We start from the raw sequence: 23077 nt of genomic DNA on the forward strand, positions 1-23077 counted from the left end.
AAGACTTCATTTTTTTATTATGGCTGTGTTGTGATAGTGTCTTTACTACTAGAAAAAAAAAGCAAAAGAAAAATAACCTGTTACTTTAAGAAAAAGCAATTTACTAAGCTACACTTTAGCTTATAAAATAGTAATACAATAACAAAGGAATTGACTTTGAAATTCTTGTGTATTTAGCAAAGAGTAACAAACTGTTTCCTTTATTAGGTCTATAAATAGGAAATATTTGCTGCAGTAAATCTGTGGCAAACAACTGTTTCCTAAAACTGATTGTGCTGTGATCAGAGTGAAATCTTCTCAGGTCCAAGAGCAATCGGTACCCTTTTGTTTTTCATTTTGAAGTAATATTTACAGTGGGACTGAACTAAATTTTTCAAGATTTGATGTGAAACACATACATTCTAAGAGCATAAAAGTGCTCTTGAGTATATTGTTGGTCTTTGCACAACAGGGTTGAGTCTTCACGTGATGTGTGACAAAAGAAGAAAGTCATGTGGTGATGTTTTTCTGTACCTATGGTATCAAAGATGACACTTTTATTTAAAAATTCTAATTGGAATATGCCAACAGCAAAATGCAGGGTTCAAAGAGATACTGTTTATTATTAAATTTGGGGCAAGGAAGCGTTATTAGAATTTTGCTGTGACAGAATTTATAAATGTTTCTTCTGTTGTCATCTAGTGTGTGGTATGTAATGCATATGATCCTTGAGAAACTGCCTTGTGTGATGTAGACAACTGGTGCTGGTATAACTGTGAATAAAAATGAGAAAAATGACCTTTTTTATTACCCTGATGGGTTCCAGTTCAGGAACATATTTGTGCAAATTCGTGCTCACTGGAGCAAAGTGTTAGGAATGATGTGGTTTAAGGTTGCCTTTTTAAATAGTGAATGTTACTGTGGCTGCTTGCTATGTGGGAGTAGGCTGATCATTTTTCTTGAACTTCTTACTGCTTCATATATACATATATATAGATAATCACACTGTGCACATGAAAGTTAGTTCATAACTGCATGTTCTCATTTTGTAAGGTTTTTTTTGTTTCATTGGTTTTTTTAACAAGGAATTCAAACTTCTTTAAATGAATTTTTCAAAGTGTCTTCTAAATATTAGCTTCTATGGGGTATGGTTGCTTGATTGGTTTTTGGGTAAAAAAATTAAACTTAATTCCTGAGGGGAAAAATTCTGTACAAGTAATGCATTGCTACACTTTCTTGAAGGAGAAAAATCTTTTTTTGCAGAAAACTTTCTAAAAAATGGAATCCTAATATTTCATACTTAAGCACTTTGCCCTCAGTAGCAGACCACTTAAGTGCTAGTACTGAGGGCAGGCCAGGGAAAATAGCCAAACTGTTCTAGGGTGAACAAGTTCAGAAATGGTAAGTCTTCTGCTTGACAGGTGTACCTTGATACACAGGCTGCAAGGCTACAGTGCCTTCTGTGCTTCACAGCAAATAATATTCCAAATGAGAGAATTCTTTGTACCACTCTCTTTGATTTCTAGTGAAAGAATTCCACATAGCAATCCCTGATGTAAGCCTTTTGATGTTTCAGATTAATTTGGTTGCACTATTTCTTGTGTTCAGAATAGGGCACAAATTAAGGGATTCCCCACCTTTTCTTTTCCAATGGAATTTAATGTCTTTGGAATGGAGTTAAATTGCTGTGAATGAACTAAACACAGATCAGCATGAAATGCAGTGATGTTTTTGTCTTAAATTTTTGTTTAGCTCTGTTGGAAGAGAAGGATTTCACTCTGTTGAATCTGTTGTTAGCCAGCAGATGAGTCTTAGTATTGGTGATGATAGCACTGGGAGTTGGTCCAATCTAAGTTTTGAAGATGAACATCCTGATGAGAGCAGCAGTTTTCTTCACCTAAGTGACAGGTAATTATAAAGATGTTAGTATAGTTAAACAGTTGCCTTGACATCAAATGACTTGTCATCAAGTGATATTTCTCCTGGGGTTTGGGGGAGAAGAGACTATTTTTGTCTTCAACACACAATGACTTTTTTATTAAAAATGGCTCTAATATCATGATTTTGTTTTCTTACAAAATGTTGTTGGCCATGAATGTTCATACTCTGTAAAATATATGGAGAGTGCATTGTCACTGATGCCAGGGAATCACATCAAGTAAAACTGTACATATAAAATTTAAGTATTAGCAAAAGATGGAAGCATTTTAAAAACAACCACCCTGTGTAAAACACAGCTTGAGGATAGTTTATAAGTTGTGCTCTAAAATATTAAAACGTAGTCCTTGAGAAAATGTTTTCTATAAATTCATTTATTTTTGAAAAAAAAGTAATAGCTTAATTTGCATGATGAGCTTTTACAGCTATTTTTGTATTTTTTGGGACTGGAATTTATAAGCTGCTCTAAGTGACATAGGTGGAGTATTTATATACTGCCAACCATAGAATTGTAGGTGTCTAATACTGGAACTTACTTGTTCAGGTTAGTAACTTTTTCTACAGAGCTTCTCAGTGTACTGTTCCTGGCTGATTGATAGCTAACAAAGATTAGAATGGCAGTTCTAAAATTTGCAATGTCTCTGCCTGTTTCCAGGGAGAATCATACTGAGAGCTGTGGCCCCAGCTTCTATAGAAGGAATATATGAGGAACGAATAAGCTTAGTTTTTTGTGATTGATATAAAAAAGTTCAGCATTTCTGTTGAAGAACAGCAGAAATGGGAGAGAGATTTTTTTTCTTTAGTTAGTACTTCCATCATTGCTGAGATTAAAGAAAGTATGGGAGACATGCTTGCTTATGTAATATCCAGCTAGGCTATTTGGTACCAATGTGAAATTACTCAGTTAAATGTTTGCAGTATTTTTCCTGTTTTGCTTAACAAAATAATTTAATCAAAGCACTACTACAGTTTATCACTCATGCACCTTAATAATTTTGTAAAAGAATGCATTAACTCAGAGTTATTTTAGTAAAACATCATCTCTTGTGAAAATGATGATGAAAATGTGATTATAAGGGAGAATATTCACTATGTTGGCAGTTACACAGTAAAATATAGATTAGTTGATAAAGGGAAAAAGTATAACAAAAATTCTGGACCAGTAGTGCCTGTGTTGTATTTGTGATTTGTCATTCCCAAAACAGATGTAAATGAAAAGAAGGTAATTTTTATAACTTGGGAGAAAATCTGTGGCTCATTAGAGGAGGAATCACCTGAGTTAACACATTACTCATAGAAGGGGAGGCATAATTTGGATTGTAAGGTGTTGATGGAGGAAACAGGCATGTGCAAATTGATCAGCTGGTTTTACAGAACTAATTATGGCTTGGTAACAGCACATGTGTTCCTCTGTGTTGCTGAGCTTTATCAGGTGGAAGCAAGAATCTGGGGTTGTTGCCTTTTGTAAAAAAAGATAGCTGGGGGAGATCTGTAACAAGCACAGATTCAGTGATAATACCCTGCTGTGGTTTAACGCCAGCTGACAACTAAGCCCCACCCAGCCAGTCAGTGACTCCTGCCAAGGTGGGATGGGGGTGAGAATTGGAAGAGTGTAGGTGAGAACACTCGTGGGTTGAGATAAAGACAGTTTAACAGGTAAAGCAAAAGCCAAACACAAGCAAAGCAAAACAAGAAATTAATTCACTGCATCCTGCGGGCAGCTCCATTAAGATGAAAAGTATTTAAAGAACTTGCTAGTTAGTTATGCAGGGAAGTGTTTGTGTCTTCTGCCTTTCATGCCTAAATCTGGTGACTTAAATTTAGAATTAAAAAGTTCTTAAGCTTTCTCTCCAGTTGATTTGTAGGTACAAGCATAGGCATAGACATAGGCTTTTCATCCAGCATCCAGGTTGGGTTATAACTCAGAGCAGAAGCCTCTTGCTTTTCTTGTTACTCTTCTGCTGGCTCTTGTTGAAGAGCTGCATGAACCATTACCAGAGGCATTATAATGCCTTTGTCTGTTTATTGCTTGTTTTGTGGTTACAGGAGTTTATTTTAAAGACTGCTAATTTGGCTGTTAATTAGGAGAAGGTCTCATCCCTTTCTCATACCTCATTGTAATCATATGGTTCAATATATATGATTATTTCAGACCAAGACTGACCTGTGTAAAGTGCATTGTCTCTTACCTAATCAGAACAGTAGTGTGCAGAGGTTACTCTGTTAGATTACAAATTCTTGATCCTTTAGTCTGCAGACCAGCACAGCTTTTACTTCTATTTTTGTTTTGCATTTGTAACTTCCAGTGAAAGAGGCATTGTGAGTGTAAAGTATTGATACCAATAGGCTGTATTAGTTTTTTTATACCTGTAATTTAATGATGTAAAGCCAAATTTAGTATTTCATATAAAGTGTGATAGTTTCGCACAGTAGCTTGAGAAATGTTTTTTAGACCAGGTTTGCATTCTTCTGCAAATTGGTTTCTTCAGAAGCTTCTGCTCTTTAGTTTTCTTTTTTCTTGTTAGCATAACAAGAGAACTCTTTGAATTTTCTTTGGACATGTAGTCTAAATAAGCAATAATGTACTGAATAAGGCAGCTTCAACTTAAACTTTTTTCAGGTTGAGTGTGTTTATATTGTAGACTTGCTAACCTGCTGTTCGCTGTTTGGAAATTGGGATCCAAGCAGCCATGCTGGAGAGCAAGAGACGCTGAGAGGTTATAACGTTACTGGCAAACACTTGAAAGAGATCAGTGTCTGTCTCTATAGAAATTTTTACTTCCCCCATTCTGCTGTTTGCCATGAGTGGAAGTGACCTTCAACAGTCACATGAAACTTAGGTGGAGAAAGCATCTTCCTGCAGCAGTTCTTTGCAGTTACTCCACAGCTTCTCATGCCATCTCTAGTAGGCAGTCTGCTTTCTTGAGGAATGCAGGATATTTGGAAATCCTGTTCTTGGAAGGCTTCCAGACATCCTCTGGGGGTGGTATGAAGTTGGGGAATGAGATTTAATCATATGAGTTGCTCAGTGTTGTACATATTGACAGGCTTAACAAACTGTACTATTTATAATGACTGAAATTAACGAGTCTAAGAACATGCTCAGTTTTTTCAGTTTTTTGCATTGGGTTGAATGTAGTCATAGAATAAGTGCAGTATTTTTGTGAACTGTGAGTGAAGTAATCTCTTCAGTATTGTTTTCATAGATTTAAAAACGTCCTTTTTTTAAAAGATCAACTTGCAGAACAATATTAAAAATTTTAAAAAAATTCTTTACTCTAGGAATTCCTTCTCATCAGGTTGTTGGAGATCATTACTGGGTTTTTGGAGTGAGATGGAAGGATTTTGTGTATGTGAAGTTGTCTTCACAATGCATAATTTTATTAACTGTTAGCTGCTCCTTAAGCAAATAATACAGATGTAATCTATTTTCTTATGAGTAATCCTTTTGAAATTGTTAGCTTTTAGAAATAACAAGCGATGTGCTTAGACCTGAGGACAGAATTCCTGCTAGCACTGATCTGAAAAATTAATGACTACAAATTAATACTTCCACCAGTGTACTGAAACCTACTAGTTTTGCATTATTGTGCACATTGCTGCTCTGGATAGCAGTCATGTTTGCTCCAGTAAACCTAGAAAGTTTCAGTGCTCTTGCGTTAAATGTCTTGACAAAAGAGTTGTAAGGAAAATGAAAGTTCTAGTTTGAGCTATTGTTCTTTTCTAGTTCAGCTGTCTTCTCTTCTTCTCCTGGCAGTAATGGTAACAGCAGTAGCTGGAGCAGTCTTGGTTTAGAAGGGGATATGTATGAGGAGAATTTATCCTTTCCAACATCAGACAGGTTGGTTGAGTTGAGAAATATAAACCAGATGGGTTCCTCATAATTAATGCATGAAATCATCCTTTTTGAAAATAAAAATACAGTACATTTTTTATGCTGATACATTATTCACACTCTTCTCACTTAATCACAATATGATTTTTTATTAATTATTCCACCCTTAATGATTAAATTTTTCTGTGCTAAAACTGATTAATGTATTTTGCTTGCAAAAGGGTCCCTTTTTTGCATGTTCTTGCCTGCAGTTTTATAAGTGTTTAGATTTACCTTTTTTTTTCATGCAGACTAGAGCTTGCTTCCTACAGGATTTCTGGTTTTTTTTTCCCTTTAGCTTGTGTAAACTTTCAGAATTGCATAGTAATTGGTTTTTATAGACCACTTAGGCTTACCTATTGCTATGCATATCTGTGACATAAGGTGGCTGAACCTTTTCACATATGAAGCAAAACTATTAAAATCAATAAGTATCACCTTTAACACGTTTCTCATTTCTCTCTTCTCTCTTCTTTTCCTAAGAGAAAATCTTGTGATGTTGATGATAAGTCTGTTTACAACATGAAATGGTGTGAGAAGCAAAGCTGCTTTTCGTGATCACTCCTTAATTCTCTTATGATTTTGTTGTTGTTTAACCTTCATTACAGTCTTAGAATTTACTACATTTACCGCATATATTGGATTGTATTCATATTTTTGTTTTCTTAATTAAAATACAGTGATGGAACAGAAGATAAAGATGAGGATTCCAAGGATGCTGTAGAAGGTAACGTCGGTTCCTGCATATGCTACTGTTCTTGTCCTGTGCACTGTACATTAATTTTTTGTTAGTTCTTTGCCTTTGTAGTCTGCAAAACAAGCTGATGACTCTATTATCCCTATTCATCATACTGGATGTCAGTCAAGCGTCAGAATGTTCAATTAATGCCCTACGTAATCTTCTTAATACACTGAAATTTGCAGCCTTTGGGAAGTGCTAGTTACTTACTGATGCTTACATAAATTTAATAACATAAGGTAGGGAACTTTGATTAGCTTGTTGAAAGTGTGAATTTGTATGCAGAGCTTAACTGCTAAGAAAAATATTTGTTAAGGAGGCATGGCAATGCATCTGCATGGCTGCCTTCAAAATGCTGAAGAAGTTACTCAAACTGTTGGGAGAGAGTAATGAAAAACAATAAAAACCTTTGATTTGATGCATTTGCTATTTTCTCTTTTTTCTTAGTGAAGTATAACATAAGGTCTATCCAGAATCTTGTTACAACTTTGTGGTTTGTTAGAAGATCTCTGTGGTCTGGTTCCAGTGTGATTGATGCACCAAAGTTTGTTAACTGAAATGAAAACAGCCAATACACAGTGTGTGAAGATGGTTTTAAGATGAGCTGATGTTGTAACAGAGCTCTTCTTTGTGTTGGGTGTGTTCTGAAGATAAAATAAGCATTTCCAGGAACCTCTGCTACTTCCTTACAGAGGATATTCTGCCTTGTTGCACATCTTCAAGTAGTCTGAGTGTAAGCAGAAAGATGTGTGGGGTTTTGGTTGGTTTGACGTTTTTTTCTCTCTTTTTAAATTCCTGGAAAATGTATATAAGTGACCAACATCTCTTAATTGTATTAAATCAGATGTGACTCTAAGGATATAAGAAAATAAAGCTATATTAGCTTTTCTAAGCTAACTGTGCCTTGGTCACCAAAGAGTTTGAATCAAAGCCTTATTATCAAATGTACATCTATTTTATAATACTAAAACATGTACCAAAATTTCACAGCAATGTTACCACAATGCTTTCCACTCACTGTCAAAATTTTTTAAAAAATTGTTCTTTCTCGTATAATGAAGTTAAATTTTGGGGCTCCTAGACAAATAATCTGTTATCCACTGAAAGCACTGTTTGACAGTTCTGCTAGTTAATTTTCTCTTGCTTTTACTTCTGGAGGAATCTGTTTCAACTTGCTTGACTTTGCCACTTGGGAATGAATACCTTTATATACCTCAGTTTTCATAACCTTAGTTGGAAGAGTATTGAGATAGATCTAAACTCAACATGGGTATATGTTTTTGTTTCTAATATATTCCATTTCTAGAGTTTCTAGAGTCAAGTTCAGTAGTCTGGAAGCAGTGACTCCAGCTTGGAGAGCACTACATACATGCCGAGTTGTTTCTGGGATTATGGCAAAGGATCTGTGTGAAGCTCAGCTTGGGAACAGAAGTTGACAATACTGTAGTTCCTACATGTTATTAACACAACTACTCTTCCAATGCTGTACAAATTTTTGGAACTTATGCTGTAAAAGAAATGTTGGAAAACTGGGTATGCCTTCGTAAAACCAGCAGTATATTTTGGAAAAGTTCAAGAAGCAGTCTGATCAGTGCAGGAAAGAATTCAGAAATACAGACTTCTTAAAATGAGTTAGATGAAGGCATAGCAAAAAATAGCAGCTGGAAATGGAAGGGGCTGATGGACCCAGCAATGAAAGTCTATGCTAAATTTCTTGTCATTTGGAATATACATTGTAGTTTAGGTGTCTTTTATTATGTAGCTATGGTTGTAAATGGGATAAGCAATACTTCCTAATGGGAAAGTTCTGAAATACTTGAGACCAATCTAATTTTTTCCTTTCATATTATCTGTGTACACTAAATTGAGGTTTTTTTTTAGATAATACAGTCTATAAACAGTGAATTACTGAGATTTTTTGAAACAATTTGAAGTTATAGATTTGCTTATTTTATATTTATTGTTAGTTTTGGAGCAAGTGCAGAAGACTTTATCAATAATGAATATTGATCTGGAACCAAATCTAGTGGACCCGCAGCTCAGAGCAGCACTCCAATGGCTGGCAGCTTCTGAAACAGAAGTGTCTGACCTTCACTTCTGCGACACCGCTGCAAGGGAATTCGTCTTTGTAAGTACTCAGGCCTGATGGGTGGTGGGAAAGGGGAAGGATTTCCTTGACTTCCATTTGCTGTGATTCACCAACTGCTGTTACTTCATTTGCTGTTCACTGCTGAGGAAAATCATTATTTAAATCCTGAGAGGTGAAAGTGGAACAGCATGTTTTGCCTCTGTATATACCATGCATAAACCAGTATTCATCAAAGCTGATTTTTTCACTTCTCCACTTACAAGTGTTTTACTCCAAAAAAGGATGCAATTACATCATTCCTGTTTAGTGAAAATTATATTTCTTCAAGCATTTTTTACTTAGTATTTAATTGTTTATAAATTGAATCTTTACGAGAACTTGGTCATGCAAATTTTTTGCTAACTTAATGTGTTCTGCTTAGGGTTGTTTTTTTTTGGTTTGTGGGGTGTTTTTGTTTGTTTATGTTTTGTTGGGTTTTTTTTCATAGCAAAGATGTATTTTCTTGTGAGAAAGAAGTTTAGTTTTGAAGTAAATATTACGTCTTTATTCTGTAAGCTACTAAAACCAAAACTACTAAAAAGAACTCTCAATAAGATTGTTTTATTCTTAGGTGCCTTTACTTTCATTTTATTAATCAAACTTTCAAAGAGCTGGGTATTAGCAATTTGTGTGTGTTTGGAAAGGCTCAGTATTTTGGTATGCATGCTGTCCTGACTATTCCCATCAGAAACACATGAGAGAAACGTATTATTCCAGTAAAATCATAAAACTTATTCTTTCATGGCTGCACACCAAACTACACATGATAATCTGGATTTTCTTATATTAAACCTATATTTTTTAATCAACCAAGAAATTACTTTAATTACCTTGTTATGGAAAGGCTAACTTAATAGATATATAGGTATTGTCTCGAATGATGAGGTTCATAGGAATAATAATTATAAAATATTTGTATTTTGTGACCTGATAATGTGAAAAAATGTTAACGTGATGCCATTAATAGCATTTTAACAATTAAGATCTTGGTAAAAATTACTTAATGTACTTACCAGTATATTAAGGAAGAAAAAGCTTGCTCTCAGTTCTGAAATTTAGTATTGACTCTTCAGCTTGGGTCTTTCCAAAGCTTATATCATCATGTCAGGAGAAAAGTGGAGTTACTGGGAGATAAAGGTCATTATGACAAAACAGACTCCCAGAGCTGGATGGATGTGTGCACTGATGGTGCTTAGTTACTGGATGCTTGTGGTAGGAATGTGAAAGGTGCCTAGAGGCCAGTCCAGATCGTACCTGGTCTGCATTCTCCTAAGAGAGCCTCCTGCCTTCCTCACACACACAGAGAATTATAATTTTGGAGTGTTTTTCTGCCTGTGTAACTGTATGGAATGTGTATTTGATTTTGAGAGTAGAAAGTTTTGCATTCTTATTTTAAATAACCCAGAAAGTTTGGAAACGTTGTTTTGGCATATAGAAATATATGCCCTATGCTCCTTTTCTGGAGATTGGTATGTTTGACTGAGGATTATTTCAAGAATATATTTGGCTATACATTAGTTCTGACAGAGTGGACTTTGTGCTTCTGTAAACTGGAAGGCAGTTTGAGAATACTTTTCTCCGTTCCTGTGCTATTTGAAATTATTTGGTTTAGTCCTTATATTAATATGTTTCTTCGTTGCTACCGTTTGTAAGTGCCTTAACACTTAAGAAGAAAAGATATCACTTTTTCTGTTCTCACATGCTTGGCTGAGCATTCTCTGGAGGTTTTTGAAGGTTTTTTTCAATGAGTTTGGGTTAGGGATAACAGTCATTCTGACCTCATGAAATTTTTTGCCGTCTCTTGAAGATCTGTTCATCTGTTTCAAGCTTGTTGCAAATACTCAGTTAGAACAGTGGTAGGACCCTCAAGTGTTGTTAATAATATATTTTCTGTGTACCCAAGACGTGTATCTAACAATATAATATGAAAGACACAAAAGAGATGGCAGGCGCCTCTTTTTAAAATTTTTCCACGATTCCCTTATTCTTTGGCCAGCTCTGAGCAAAGAGCTGTGGTGCTGAGATTTGAGCCAATGTTCCAGGACACACAGGAAAGATATTGTTAGCTGGCTGTGTATCTGACCACGACTCCAGCTACCTTAATAAGAGGACGTGCTGAGAAGAGCACTCTGGAAAATAGCAGTGCCTGTTATGTGTGCCCTCTTACAAGATGATAATATTTTTCTACTTGACACTTCAGTTATAAATTGATACTGAGTTGACACCTGAAGATCTTCCGGCAGGCGGTAGTCATGGGGTCCTGAAAATGATACAGTAGTTAATTGTTTCAGTTAGTTTTATAGATTATTTTTAGTTGTCCAGATGCAGTTATGTTAAAATAAATTGAAATTTTGTTTCCCTCCCCGGAGGCAGAGAATGATTACCTGTTTTTTTTTCCATCCCACTTCCCAATGGGAATGTTCTCCGTTCCAGACGGAATTCGGTTGGAAGCAGTCGTTCCCGGCTCTTGCAGAGCCGATCGCGGCCCTGCAGAGGGCGCTGCAGCCCAGCAGGAGCCGTGGCCGCGGCGCTGGTCCCGCGGCAGCCGCGGGGCTGCGGCATCTCCCGGGGACCCTCGGGAGTCACCCAGCCCGGCTTCTGGGCAACCCGCCGGGCCTTAGAGCTCGTCGGAAACAGCCATTTGCTCTATAAGCAGTGGGTGAGTCCTGGAAGGGAGCAAAGGCTTGTGTTAGCTGATCGCAGCAGGGTGATGAGCCGCCGATGTGATGTGGCTGCAGAAAAGGCAGAAGGGCTCCTAGCGTGTATCAGGCAGATTATTTATTACTTTCCGCAGCTGGGTATGAACTTTTACTTAACGGTGCTTGTTATGCTCAGCAAGGCAGAAAGACGTTAAATACCTATGTATAGAACAAAATACATTTGTTAGGAGGATAACAAGAATTCAGTAAATTAGAATAGATAGTTCTTGACTTCTGTGAGATGCCTGACAATGTGGATATGCAAGTGCCTGGATTAAAAAATCATATGTATTCAGTTTTTAATGAGACCTTACCTACTGTTTTAAGATTTCTGTTTTGAGTAAACTCTAAGATTTCACTTGTCTGGCAGGAAGAAACAGATTGGTCATTTAAAGAAATAGTGAGATTAAACATAAAATTAAAATTTAGGTGCCAATTCTGTAGTTTTACTGTGGTAGAAAACTTATTTAGACCGAAGTTTTATATTTTATTTGCTGAAGTAGGTATTTGGGCATTAGCCACACTTTCCTCTGGCAGAGGAAAGAAAAATGACCATTCTTTTATAAACCAACAAACATCATTTACAAAATTGCATGTTGTAGGCTATAAAACTACTTCCTGTGCTCTGCTTTAAAATTCACAGAAATAACTACAGTTTTCAGTCTCTTCTTATATAGAAAAGATGTCCTTAATTTCCACTGAGAAAAGTTTCCAGTGTTCAGAATAAATTATGCTCAGGATTCGAAAGGATTTTTTGCTTATTCAAGTTAATGTTTTTCTCAAGAAGTTAATTGTTTGATACATGTTTTTATGTCCATGTTCTTTCTGTCAGTCCTATCACCTGTCCTGTTGCAGTTGGAACATCAGCTAGGTAAAGAAACAGGGAAAGATTGTCTTCCTTTTTATTCTTTTTTAGAACTTTATATCGCAATCTGACAGGTCTCTCTGTAGAAACTATATGAATTTTTAATTTTGTAGCTGTGAAAAACATTTCCCTGAACACCGTGTATTACATTTTTTAGACTTAATGTATGGAATGTCTTGGTAGGGACTATAAAAAGGGTTAAAAATTTACAGCTCCAAAGAATAAGTAGGGTGTCTAAACTGTGTTTACAAAATTCAGCATCTACAGGTGTCCAGAAAGCTACAGAGAATACTTTGTTTGTGTGGGTATTTGTTTATTTATTTAAACTAAAAATTGTTAGGTTTTTACTCCTGGGCAAGCTGTCAAATTCATTCTTTCCTTAGGGTAGGCTTTCTTACACATATAGCTGAGCTTGATACATCAGCAATGGAAGATTTTTTCCTTTGGATCCTGGGGGAAATGTTTTCAACTACACTGATCTCTGCTCCTGAGTGGTAGTTTAACTTAATCATCACCTTTTCCTCCTCCCCAAGATGTTATAATTTCCCAACTCTGAAGAAACTGTTTTCATTGAGGGTAGTGTCTGTGCCACCCCAACCACACTATATGTTGTGAAAGGAAAATCCACATCCTTTTATTAAGACAGAGTTTTGTCTTTTTATACATGCATTATTGGCATGGGAGGGGTGGCAAATGTCTTCATCTTGTGTTCAGAATTTCCTGTTTTCTGCAGTCTTGATGAACCACAGTCCTCATACCTGTGGCACCACATAATTTGAAAGTGGTGCTCCCTCCAGAAGAAAATTTTGTGAAGACTGCCCTAAAGAAAAGCGCTCGATTCTTGCGGAAGTTTTTGTTTTTATAGATGTGGGAATAATGATTAACTCATTACAACTGATCTCTTATGACCTAATGTTTCAAGAATAACTTCTGTAACTTATTCAGGATGTCCAAGTCAAAATATTTTGTGTTCCCCTGTTTCCCCTTTAGCTTTCTAGAAGACTGAGAGAAAGAGATTGGAAAGTTGGAGATCTCTTACAAGCAGTGCTGAAATATTGTGAAATGATAGAGACGACATCGGATGGAGAGCAAGCTCTGAGTAAATCTCTGGTCAGTTGGCTTCTGGAAAATGTCTGAAAAATCCAAAGATGCGACACTCTTCGCTTCATTCCTCTTCTGAAAGGAGATAGAAGGAACATAGATGTGTAAAGTAAAATTCAACCAGTGAATGTTTAAGTAATAGTCAGCGTTAAAAGACTTTGAGGTGAAAGTCAAAATAGCTGTGCTGTGCTTTGTGATATGTGCACATGGTATGTTTATTCAGTCCATAATCGGTGTTGTCCACCCACGCATAAATTGTATTTACTGCTGTGTTCATACCACTGAGATATTTATGAACAACCCTTGTCTATGATCATAGTCCACAGGAGACAGTCTCAGACATAATATTCAGGATTCCCCTTGTGCCAGGATAACTCTTTCTCCCACTCCTACATGTGCTATATTCACAGCAGGACTAAGAGCACTGATTTCAGCAACAGTCTGCTCTGGAATACCTTGCTGCAGACAGTGGAAAAAATACTCATTTTGGCCAGGTGTTATGTGCCCAAGAGCAGCATTACCAGGAAGAAAATTGTGACCTGCCCAAGCAGCCCCTTAATGCAGTTTGGCTTCATAGCCACCTTTATGAGTTTTAAATTTATGTGTAGATGGGATAGTCTACACTGAAATTGCTGAGGTGCAAATGCATGAATTTGTTGACTCCTGTAGAGCTGGTAACTTCTGGTAGAAGGGCAGAGTGAGAAGTTGAGCATAATTTCGTATGTAATTCTTTAGCAAGGTTTCCTGAAGCTTGCCAGTCAGATTTAAATTGCTAAATTTTTTACTGAGGCTTTTTGTATGCAGATACTTCTGTGACACTAGTTCTGTGTCAAAGAATTTGTACATTAGTCTCTCACACAGATGTGTTAAAAGTAGAAGATAGAAATTTCTGAGGATTTTGGCTATCTTTTCAAATAGTTGTAATTCCTTTCCAAGAGCCACATATGAATTTTCTTTTTATGAATAAAGACAATGTTGTTACTCAGTGAGCATGGAAGTGTTTAGCAAAGAAAGCTAATAAAAATGTAAAAGGGAAATTTCTTGCAAATTGATTTTTCGTTTTTGTTAACTATCCTCACTGAATTTTTTTAAAGGCACTTTTAATTGAATATTTTTAGCAGTCTTGTCAGGTTTCTCACCAATGCTGCTGATTTGCCTTTCTGTCTGAAGGAAAATCTGAACCTTCACTTCTCCTGTGGTTTGGAAATGGTTTTTGGGATTTGTTTTTTTATATATCCTTTGAGAGAAAAAGGCACGTGCTGGTGATTACCAGGTTGCCACCTAAAACTTGGCAAATAATCGTAGAGCATTACTGATTTTGGATGAACAAAAAAATCTTAATAACTTTTTCACAGAAAAATATACTGTTGTTACGGTGCAAAGTTTTGTGATCCCAAACAAGGAGAGATATGGCCTCCAAATCTATTCCTGATTTTTAATGGCATATGTACAATTCTGATTGCCCCTACCCCATGAATTGCTATGAAGTGTCACACTGGTAAACTCAAGAGCACTGTTCTTGCAGTGTCTTTGTGTTTCAGGAAAGCATTCCACTGGCCTCTTTGCAGAGGCATGGTTGGTTTTAGTCCTCTTTTGTCTTCTGGATTTCTGCCTTGAATCTCACAAAGTTCACCTTTCTCACAGAGCCAAAGATTTTTCATATTTTTGTATATGCACATACATGTGTTCACACATGTGAATGGACACAGGTTTGTTTATCTGTGTGTGTATGAGATCTCACTGCTGTGAACTCCTGGTGCAAACTTCTACCACTAAATTAAAATTCTGTTATGCTCAGTTTATTTCCTCACTTCATATATCATTTCACTGATTGGAAAGTCAATGTATGTGGCAAAAAGCCAAAAGCCACTTCAAGGTCTTTTGTATTGTTATAGGTAGTATAATCCAGGCATCAGGAATTCTTTTTCTCCAGAGCCCAAAGCATGACAGGGGAAGTTATTTAATTCCTATATTTGGAAGATAGTTCTAGTAGCAGATATTTTTTAAGAATTGTACAAAGGTTGTCTGGATTTTTTCTTCCTCCCCCAAATCCCCGTATTCCTTTCCCCCCCTTTTTTTTTTCTTTTTAAGGTTGATTTTCAATACTGTTTTAGACAAAAATTTGAAATAATTCCCTGGCTATAACACCTTCCCCTTAACACAGCAAAAATATACTTGTACAAATTTACCTATAAAATTGAAATGTCAAGGAAATAAAATGTTAAAAGCAGTGCCTCATGACTAAATTTTTCTCACCAAGTGGAATTTCAGGACATGAGGATACAGTACAGTGTAGTAAAGTGTTTCTGTACAGCGAGGAAGACACTGAAGGTATTCAAAATGTACAAAACCATACATTTAAAAAACCTACAACACAACCAACAAAAAACACTGCAAGAACAGCCATTTTTTAAACTCATTTATTCAAAATGATGGATTTTGTAAACTTGGTGAAGTGCTTTTTCATTTCATTTACTTTCTTGGAGAAAGGCAGAAGAAGATCGTGCCATTCACGAAGCTTACAACTATTCACAAAGTTAAGTGGACAACAGTTGTACTGAAAAATATTTTTATAAATGGAATCCTGTTTTCAGACTGGATCAAATATGTTGTGTAACTATTGATTGGTGTTACATTAAGGAAGAAATGGTTTTATTATCCTCTGAGGAAAGTAGCATAGTTTCCAAATTTTCATGGGAAAAATGGTATAAAATACTTCATTTTTACTGAAAACAAGCCAAAAAAAACAAACCAGTTTTCTACACAAATTGTTTTAAATTTGTTTGGAATGACCTGACTTTCCTCCTTCTGTATAAAGGTAAAAAGCATTACTGTAGCCTGGCAAAATTATTACAATTGAATAATTTTAATAATCTTTGAAAACCATACTGTGACTGTATCTAACTGGTGCTGTCTGCCATATTAGTGAGAAAGCTGTTCCTTGCTAATGCAAGTCTTAAATTACGCTTTTACTGAGTTTGTTTAAAACTCCTGACCACAAATACAGAAATGTAAGTGAAAACTCTAAAAACATGAAGGGCCACATTCTGGTCCCTTTAAAGCATACAACTCTGCTTTATAAACAAACATAATAAGGTAGAGTTTGTTTCATCTTGCGTTTTTTCTGTATGGGAACCCTGGTAATTTAATTTTTATGTTGAGGAAAATATATCCTCGGATGTTATTGTTTCAGAAATCACCCAGACACTTCATAAGTACATTTGGTGTTCTAAAAAATGGAAGTGTTTTGATGTTTTGTAAGATTCTGTAGAAAAAGCACTTTGAGAAACAGTCCCTCTGTAAAGCAAGTTAGCAGTGGCCATATTTAAAACTAGTTTAAGCATTCAGAACGGGGTGCATAAATAATACAAAGTATGCATAAAGCCTTAAAATAAAAACCAAACAAAACTCAAACCCATATTCTAAAATTAAAGAGGATTTGCTCTCTCAAAACATGGATATGAAAAGGCAGCTCAAATGATGTATGTGAATGCAGTTTCTGTAGTATCTTTGTTCTTGGGTTTTAGAAAATTGTGTAAGCTTTTTAGAAAAAAGCCAACCAAAACCCCAAAACCCAGAAACCCACATTCCGAGACTAATTAGGTCTCTCAAAAATGGTATCAGATTTTAAGTGTTACATTTTCTAATGTAACTTTGTCTGGGACCTTTTCTTCGAAGAGAGACAAATTGTTGGAGATGGGAACACAGTGAGTAGTAAACACCAGCGCAAACCCCTGTAGTTCTAGAGAGTCAATTTGCAAAGAAAAATACAAGATTCAGGAATTATTTTTATTGTAAGAAATTTGGCTTTTCAGCAAGAGCCACTACTGTCAAGCATTTACTGTACTTGAGCTCTGAAGAGGCAGGTACAGAGCCCAGCCACTGTAGTCACTTTATTTTGTATCATCTTTGTACATTCCTGTTGTATAGCTGGTGTTGTAGTTTTAGAGGGCCTTTGTTCTAATGTCTGAACAGTATTTAATAATAAAATTTATTATAATTTGCTGGAACTGCTGCTTATTTGTGCAGTGTTACAGTAATTCACAGCCCAGTTAGTGATGCAATTGTATACCAAAAGCAGTTTGAATAACTAAATGTTTATGTAACTGTACTCAATGAATATGAAGGTCTTGTACTGTATAATGGTGACAAGTTTTACCATTTTAGTAACTTAACTATATTCAGTTTTCAGATTATGAACTCCAGGTTGCACTAAATTCGTCCTTGTTTTAGCAGTGGCTTAAAATAAAACACATTTCACTGGCTTCGAGAGTGCTGTCTTTTCTTGTAAATTCATGGAATATTATTTTTCTTTTCAGCAAACTCAGCTAAGAGCAGTCTTGGTTGGTGCCTGTGTGAGGAAGGGTGTAGTAAACAGTGCATCAGTAGATGGCATACTTCTTACAGAGTTAAATTGGAGTCCTGCAAGGGATGAGGACCCTGCTTTACTGTCTTTGGGTTGAAAGGTGAGCCTACAGTTCCACTGACATGCGGTAAAGTGTCACATGGACTCTACTCACAGCACCAGGGGGATGTAAGAACTACTCAGCTCCATCTTGCCTGGAAACTGGGTTAGTAAGGTTGCCTTGGTATTTCTCTGTGGACTGAGGTTGCTTTGTCCAGTATTTGGGAAACTAGCTTAGAATTCAGCTTTAGTCTTCTGGACAAATCCAAGAATACTCTGCTAGTGAAAATGTATGAAGCAGGGCATTTTGCAGGTTTCTTCACTATCCTCAAGTGTTTTGGAATCTTGTGAAATCCCCCAAACAGCATATTGTCAAGTACCCTAAAATAGTAATGCTGAGCAGAGATGATATGCACAGGACCATTTCTAAGATTTAGAAGTACTGCTGTTGCAGGTAGCTGTCTTTTGATGTATAAGTTGTGAGTCTACTATTCTCAGCTGGGTTTCATTTCAAGAATTAGGACATTTTTGCTGAAGTTACATTAAAACCAGTAAGCGTGAGTAACTCTGCTTGATTATTTTTGCAATGGTCGTTTAAAGGAGGTTTCTTCAGTATTTTGAGCTTGCTTCCAAAAGGAGCATTCTTGTGTTTCATGACCATATCTGTTTCAAAGATTTTTTGTTTGGGTAATGCCTCATGGTCAATCACATGGAAAATAAATGTTAACTGAAGCAAGTAAATGACTTACTCTTCAAATACTGTATGTTCAAAAAAAGGCAAGTAGTGAGTTGGAAACAAGGAAAAGATTTTCATAAAGGGAAAGAAGATATTCATGTGGAAGATAAATCTGAGCTTTTTTCTTCCTGCCCTGGACTTTATTTTTCTTTCATTCAGCAGTCTGGTTCTGGCTGGCTTCATTCAACCACAGAACAGTATCCATGCACTTTGTTTAACCTTGGTGTATTAAATTGAGAGTTAAGTCTCCAGCTAGTCCATAGTCTTCGCCCAACATGTGTGCTACTCCATCTCTTGCTGCTGTTGGTCAGACCTTCCTCTCAGTCCCTAGCCTGAGCTTCTGGTGTGACTGAATTCCATGCTGGCTATTGCTCCGAGCCTCTGATTGGAAGGTGGCTACGGAAAGTGAGTCATGCCAAGGCTGCAGAAATGTACCCAGATCACTGACCTTACTGGTTATTGAGCACCATATTAATCAAATGCTGTCTCTTTCCCCTGCTGTTGAGGCAAACCATGAAGAAATGTGTGACTGCTAGGGGCAAGGGAACCAACAAGCATGAGGCCATGTCTGTGGTCAGGGTACTGGCTATCTAGTCCATGACCACACAGCACCTTTCCAAAGAAATGGCAAAAACTGAAATTAGGACCTTTATGTAGTCAGAACATATAGTCTGCATTGCCTTTATCCCTCTGAAAATTGCTGCTGCTTGTAGGACTGTGAGGGAGCTTTGTGTGCATTTACTTGGATTGATTTGTTTGTTTTTAATTAAGAAAGGGCAAAAGAGAACACTTGTGCAACTCATTTGACTTAGGATTTTGGAATTCTGGTGCTTCAGCCAGGAATCAGATGAATATTAAGAAAATATAAGTGTGTGATAATGTGGTACTTCTTTCGGCTATTTGCCCCTCTAGCTCACTCAATTCCAATCTCTTATTTTGTACAGCCTCCACCTCATTTAACTTCTAAGTTAAATCAGATGCTCTTCCTACGCTTTCCTTGTGGCTTTTGCTGGTTTCTACCTTTTTTCTGTCCCTTGTCAAGTCTTGTAGTGCAGCTGTCATCTTCAGCTTCTCTTTTGACCCTTCTCTGTTGTCCTGATGTGACTTCTGGCCTTCTTATTCTTGTCTGGTGGAAGTGGTTAAAAACCAACAAGAGGAGTCTTAGCTGTGAGGCTATGGAACAAGGCTTGCCTACCAGAAATCATCAAGCAGTGAAGAAGAGCTAAACTTGCTTTTGGCTGAGTTTTTCACTCCTGTAGGAAAGTAATCTGTGGTTGCTTTGGTTTGGAACTGAATTTACTGCTTGCAAAACCCTTGGATTTTATGCTGATCTAAAAGCAACTTTTAAGTTGATACTGAAGTATAATATAACTCAAACATACTCCATAATTCGTGCTGCTGTATGTGCAGTGTGCTGCTGGTTGGCTTCCAGACACAGGGCAGAACTCAGTCCTTTGGAAAGCTGGCAAAATCCCAGTTGTCTCACCCAGCTGCATCATGTCTCAATTTAGATAAATAGTAACCTTTAATAGCAAATAGTCAAGACCTTAGAAGGTCATATTTTCAGATTATTGCCCCATAGTATTGTGCTGTGAACAGATGCTGCAACTGAATTGATAACCACACAAAATCAGACACGATGCTGTGAAAATGCTATCAGTATGGACAGAAATATAACAAAGAACCATCTGCTTCTGCTGGAAGCTGTAGTTCAGAGGAGATGCGTGATGTTTCTGTAGGAAATTAGAAAATGGCTCGGTGGAAACCAAGCTGTAAAAGCAGAGAAATTATGTCAAGAGAAATGGCAATACTCGGGTGTCCTGTTGAACTCTTCACAGTATGTTACGCAGTATACATCAGAGAGTTGGAGTTCTCAGCTAAATCCATTGGAGTTAAAAGGCACTGGGAAGAGGAGAGCATCCAAGCTAACTGTTACAGGACTGTGAGATGCTTAACTAATATTTCTGTGGCAACAGATCATACATATTTTTCATTCTTTTAGCTTAGGAGGTTCAGAACTTTGCTTGTGTCCTAATTTATTGCTGAAAACCACAATGTGAATATTTTATCTTCAGGGCAATCAGAGTTTTCAAAGGGTTAAGCCTGAAACATCCTGACAAGCTTAGTACATGCTGGCATCTTCAACAAAACCTCTTTTCTTGTGCCTGCCTGAGAAAATAAAGAGGTGGGTGTTGGAAATTCCCCAAGGAGTCTTCATTAGTATGATCAAAGTGCTTGTGAGAGGCTGCTAGAGACATGGTTTCAGAGAATTTGGTAATTTTTGTTTAAAATTATCTTGTGAGATTTTTTTTGTCTTCTGCAAGTGTTGGAATGGCACTGCTTATGGTATATGCCTGTCTTGTAGTCTGTGTGTTAAAAATATGACTTAATTTATTTTTTTCCATGTATTAGCTTGCCACAACTGTTAAGAAAAAATTTTGGTACACAAAAAAGTCATCCTTCCTGCTGCCACCCAAATTACACTAGATGAATGATTTAGATTAATTTGGGAAATAGGCATTAATCTGAATACGTGGCAGCAATGAGAAGGTTCGTTGTTTCCATCGTTCATTTCCAATTTTCTTTCTTAAAATGTAAACATTTTCCAGTAATTAGATTGGAAGTGCAGTAAAGCTAAAGCTCATGAAATTGTCTCTAATTAACAAGGAGAAAATGAAAGAGAATGAACTGTGGTCACAACACAGTCTTGACCCTGCACCTCACTTAATTTGAACTTAAATTCATTTCCTACCAACTGTCAAAAGACAGTTTGCAAGTTTGTTTGCAAGTCAAAAGTTCAAACACAGTTGTGTCCTAAATTTCTTTTCTGTTTTTAAATGTGCAGTTTCTACAGTCTTGGGTTGTTGAGAAGAGTAAAGGCTGCAAAGGTTTTCTTTCTTTTTTATTGTGGTGTCCTTACTGGGTGGGGCTTTTTAACTACTCCACCTTCTCAGTCTAACTAGTACTTTTCAGCAGGGGTTATGGATTGCATTGACCCCACATAGCATCCTTGGCACCTATTCCATGGAATTTCTGCATTTTGCTTCCCTGACTTGGTTTTTATACTGCTCTCTGTTCCTAAAAGGTCTCCCAATCTCAAGTCCTATGCTGCTGACACTTCATTGACCCTGAAGAAGGTTTGATACCCTCAAGGAAGGTGAAGTCTGTTGGAAGGAGTCAGTCTGTAAAATGGAACAATGATCCTGGGCTCTTCTGAAGAGTTTTGGATATTCACAATGACTTGTATTTACCAAATCCCACAATAGTTATCATTTTTATTACTCTCCCAAATATGTTCAAACTAATATTTTACAATTTCAGATACTTTCCTGTAATAACGCTTGCAAACAGTAGGCCTTTTCGGGCAAATCTGAAAATTACTCAGGAACTGTCCCAGACTGGTTGCATGTAGAAAAATCCTCATCGTCTGGAAGGTAATCACTTTGTAAATTCTGCTCTGGGCCCCCCAGCATAAGGACATGGACCTGCTGGAGTAGGTGCAGAAGAGGCTACTAACACAATCAGATGGCTGGAGCACCTCTCCTGTGAAGACAGTGACCTGTGGCTGTTCAGCCTAGAGAAGAGAAGGCTCTGGGGAGGCCTTTACAGCATCTTCCAGTACCTAAAGCAGTCTGCCAGAGAGCTGGGAGGGGGGCTTTTTACAGGGGCATGTAGTGATAGGAAAAAGGGGAGTGGCTTTAAATTGAAAGAGGAGAGATTTAATCAGATACCTGGAAGAAATTTTTCACTCTCAGGGTGGTGAGGTGCTGGAACAAGTTGTTCAGGGATTTGTGGATGCCCTATCCCTGGAATTGTTCAAGGCCAGGTTGAGAAACCTGGTCTAGTGGAAGGTGTTCCTACCCACAGCAGAGGGGTCAAAACTGGATGAGTTTTAGGTCCCTTCTGACCCAAAACATCCTATCCTTCTAAGTACCTGACTGGGTTTTTTTACCTTTCTGTGGGGAGTCAAAAGGATAAAAAGTCTTGCCCTGTTCTAAATGATGACTCACCTTCAAGGCAGTAGCAAACCCATGGCTACATGAAAGTCTAGAAATTCCCAAAGATAACACTAGAAATAAAAGAATCTAACATTTCACATTATATTATCTCTCTTGGTTTTGTTTTCCCAAGGGCATGACTTTTTAATAAAAACCACAACAGTCTGCACAAAGACTGCATTAAGATGTATAATGTTCATAACACTGTGATTGTCTGGAATAAGGTAATTCTCTGCTCAGCTCTGACATGGGGCTTCTGGAAGATCTTTTGGGTAGGTCTACTGTCTCACTCTTCTTTGTTTCTCATTTTGTGAAGCTGACTGATGCCTCCTGCCCTTTGCTCAGGGAGGTGGTGGGAATTATCTCCCTCTCTCCTCTACGTGAACAAGAAGTCTCCTGCCAAGCTGAATTTGATTGATGAGGCTCCAAGGAAACAGGTCATTGGCAAAGGATGGTGTGTGGCAGATGGATGTTAACAGGCATGTTAGGTGGTCATGTGTTAATTTAGGTGCAGAGAGCTAATTTAACAGCTAATTAACCAACCCTTGAGAAGACCTGAAATAACCATTTCAGAATTGCAGTCCTCTCCTATTGAGAATGTATTGGACAGGGGTT

General features: G+C 37.1%; 1 protein-coding gene across 3 annotated transcripts in view; it reads left to right on the forward strand.

Moving 5' to 3' along the window:
* AKAP11 (A-kinase anchoring protein 11) overlaps positions 1-17588 on the forward strand; it is a 43832-nt gene extending 26244 nt beyond the window's left edge. The window contains exons 8-12 of one of the 3 annotated variants that reach the window (XM_030944014.1): positions 1732-1887; positions 5675-5758; positions 6472-6518; positions 8498-8658; positions 13213-17588. In XM_030944014.1, the coding sequence (XP_030799874.1) occupies positions 1732-1887; positions 5675-5758; positions 6472-6518; positions 8498-8658; positions 13213-13359 (595 nt within the window). In that variant the 3' untranslated portion in view covers positions 13360-17588. The remainder of the gene's footprint in view (positions 1-1731; positions 1888-5674; positions 5759-6471; positions 6519-8497; positions 8659-13212) is intronic. The other 2 variants (XM_030944023.1, XM_030944032.1) reach the window with 2 other exon arrangements.
* The last annotated feature ends 5489 nt before the right edge of the window (positions 17589-23077 follow it).

This window comes from Camarhynchus parvulus, chromosome 1 (assembly GCF_901933205.1).
Source record: "Camarhynchus parvulus chromosome 1, STF_HiC, whole genome shotgun sequence".
NCBI classification, from domain to species: domain Eukaryota; kingdom Metazoa; phylum Chordata; class Aves; order Passeriformes; family Thraupidae; genus Camarhynchus; species Camarhynchus parvulus.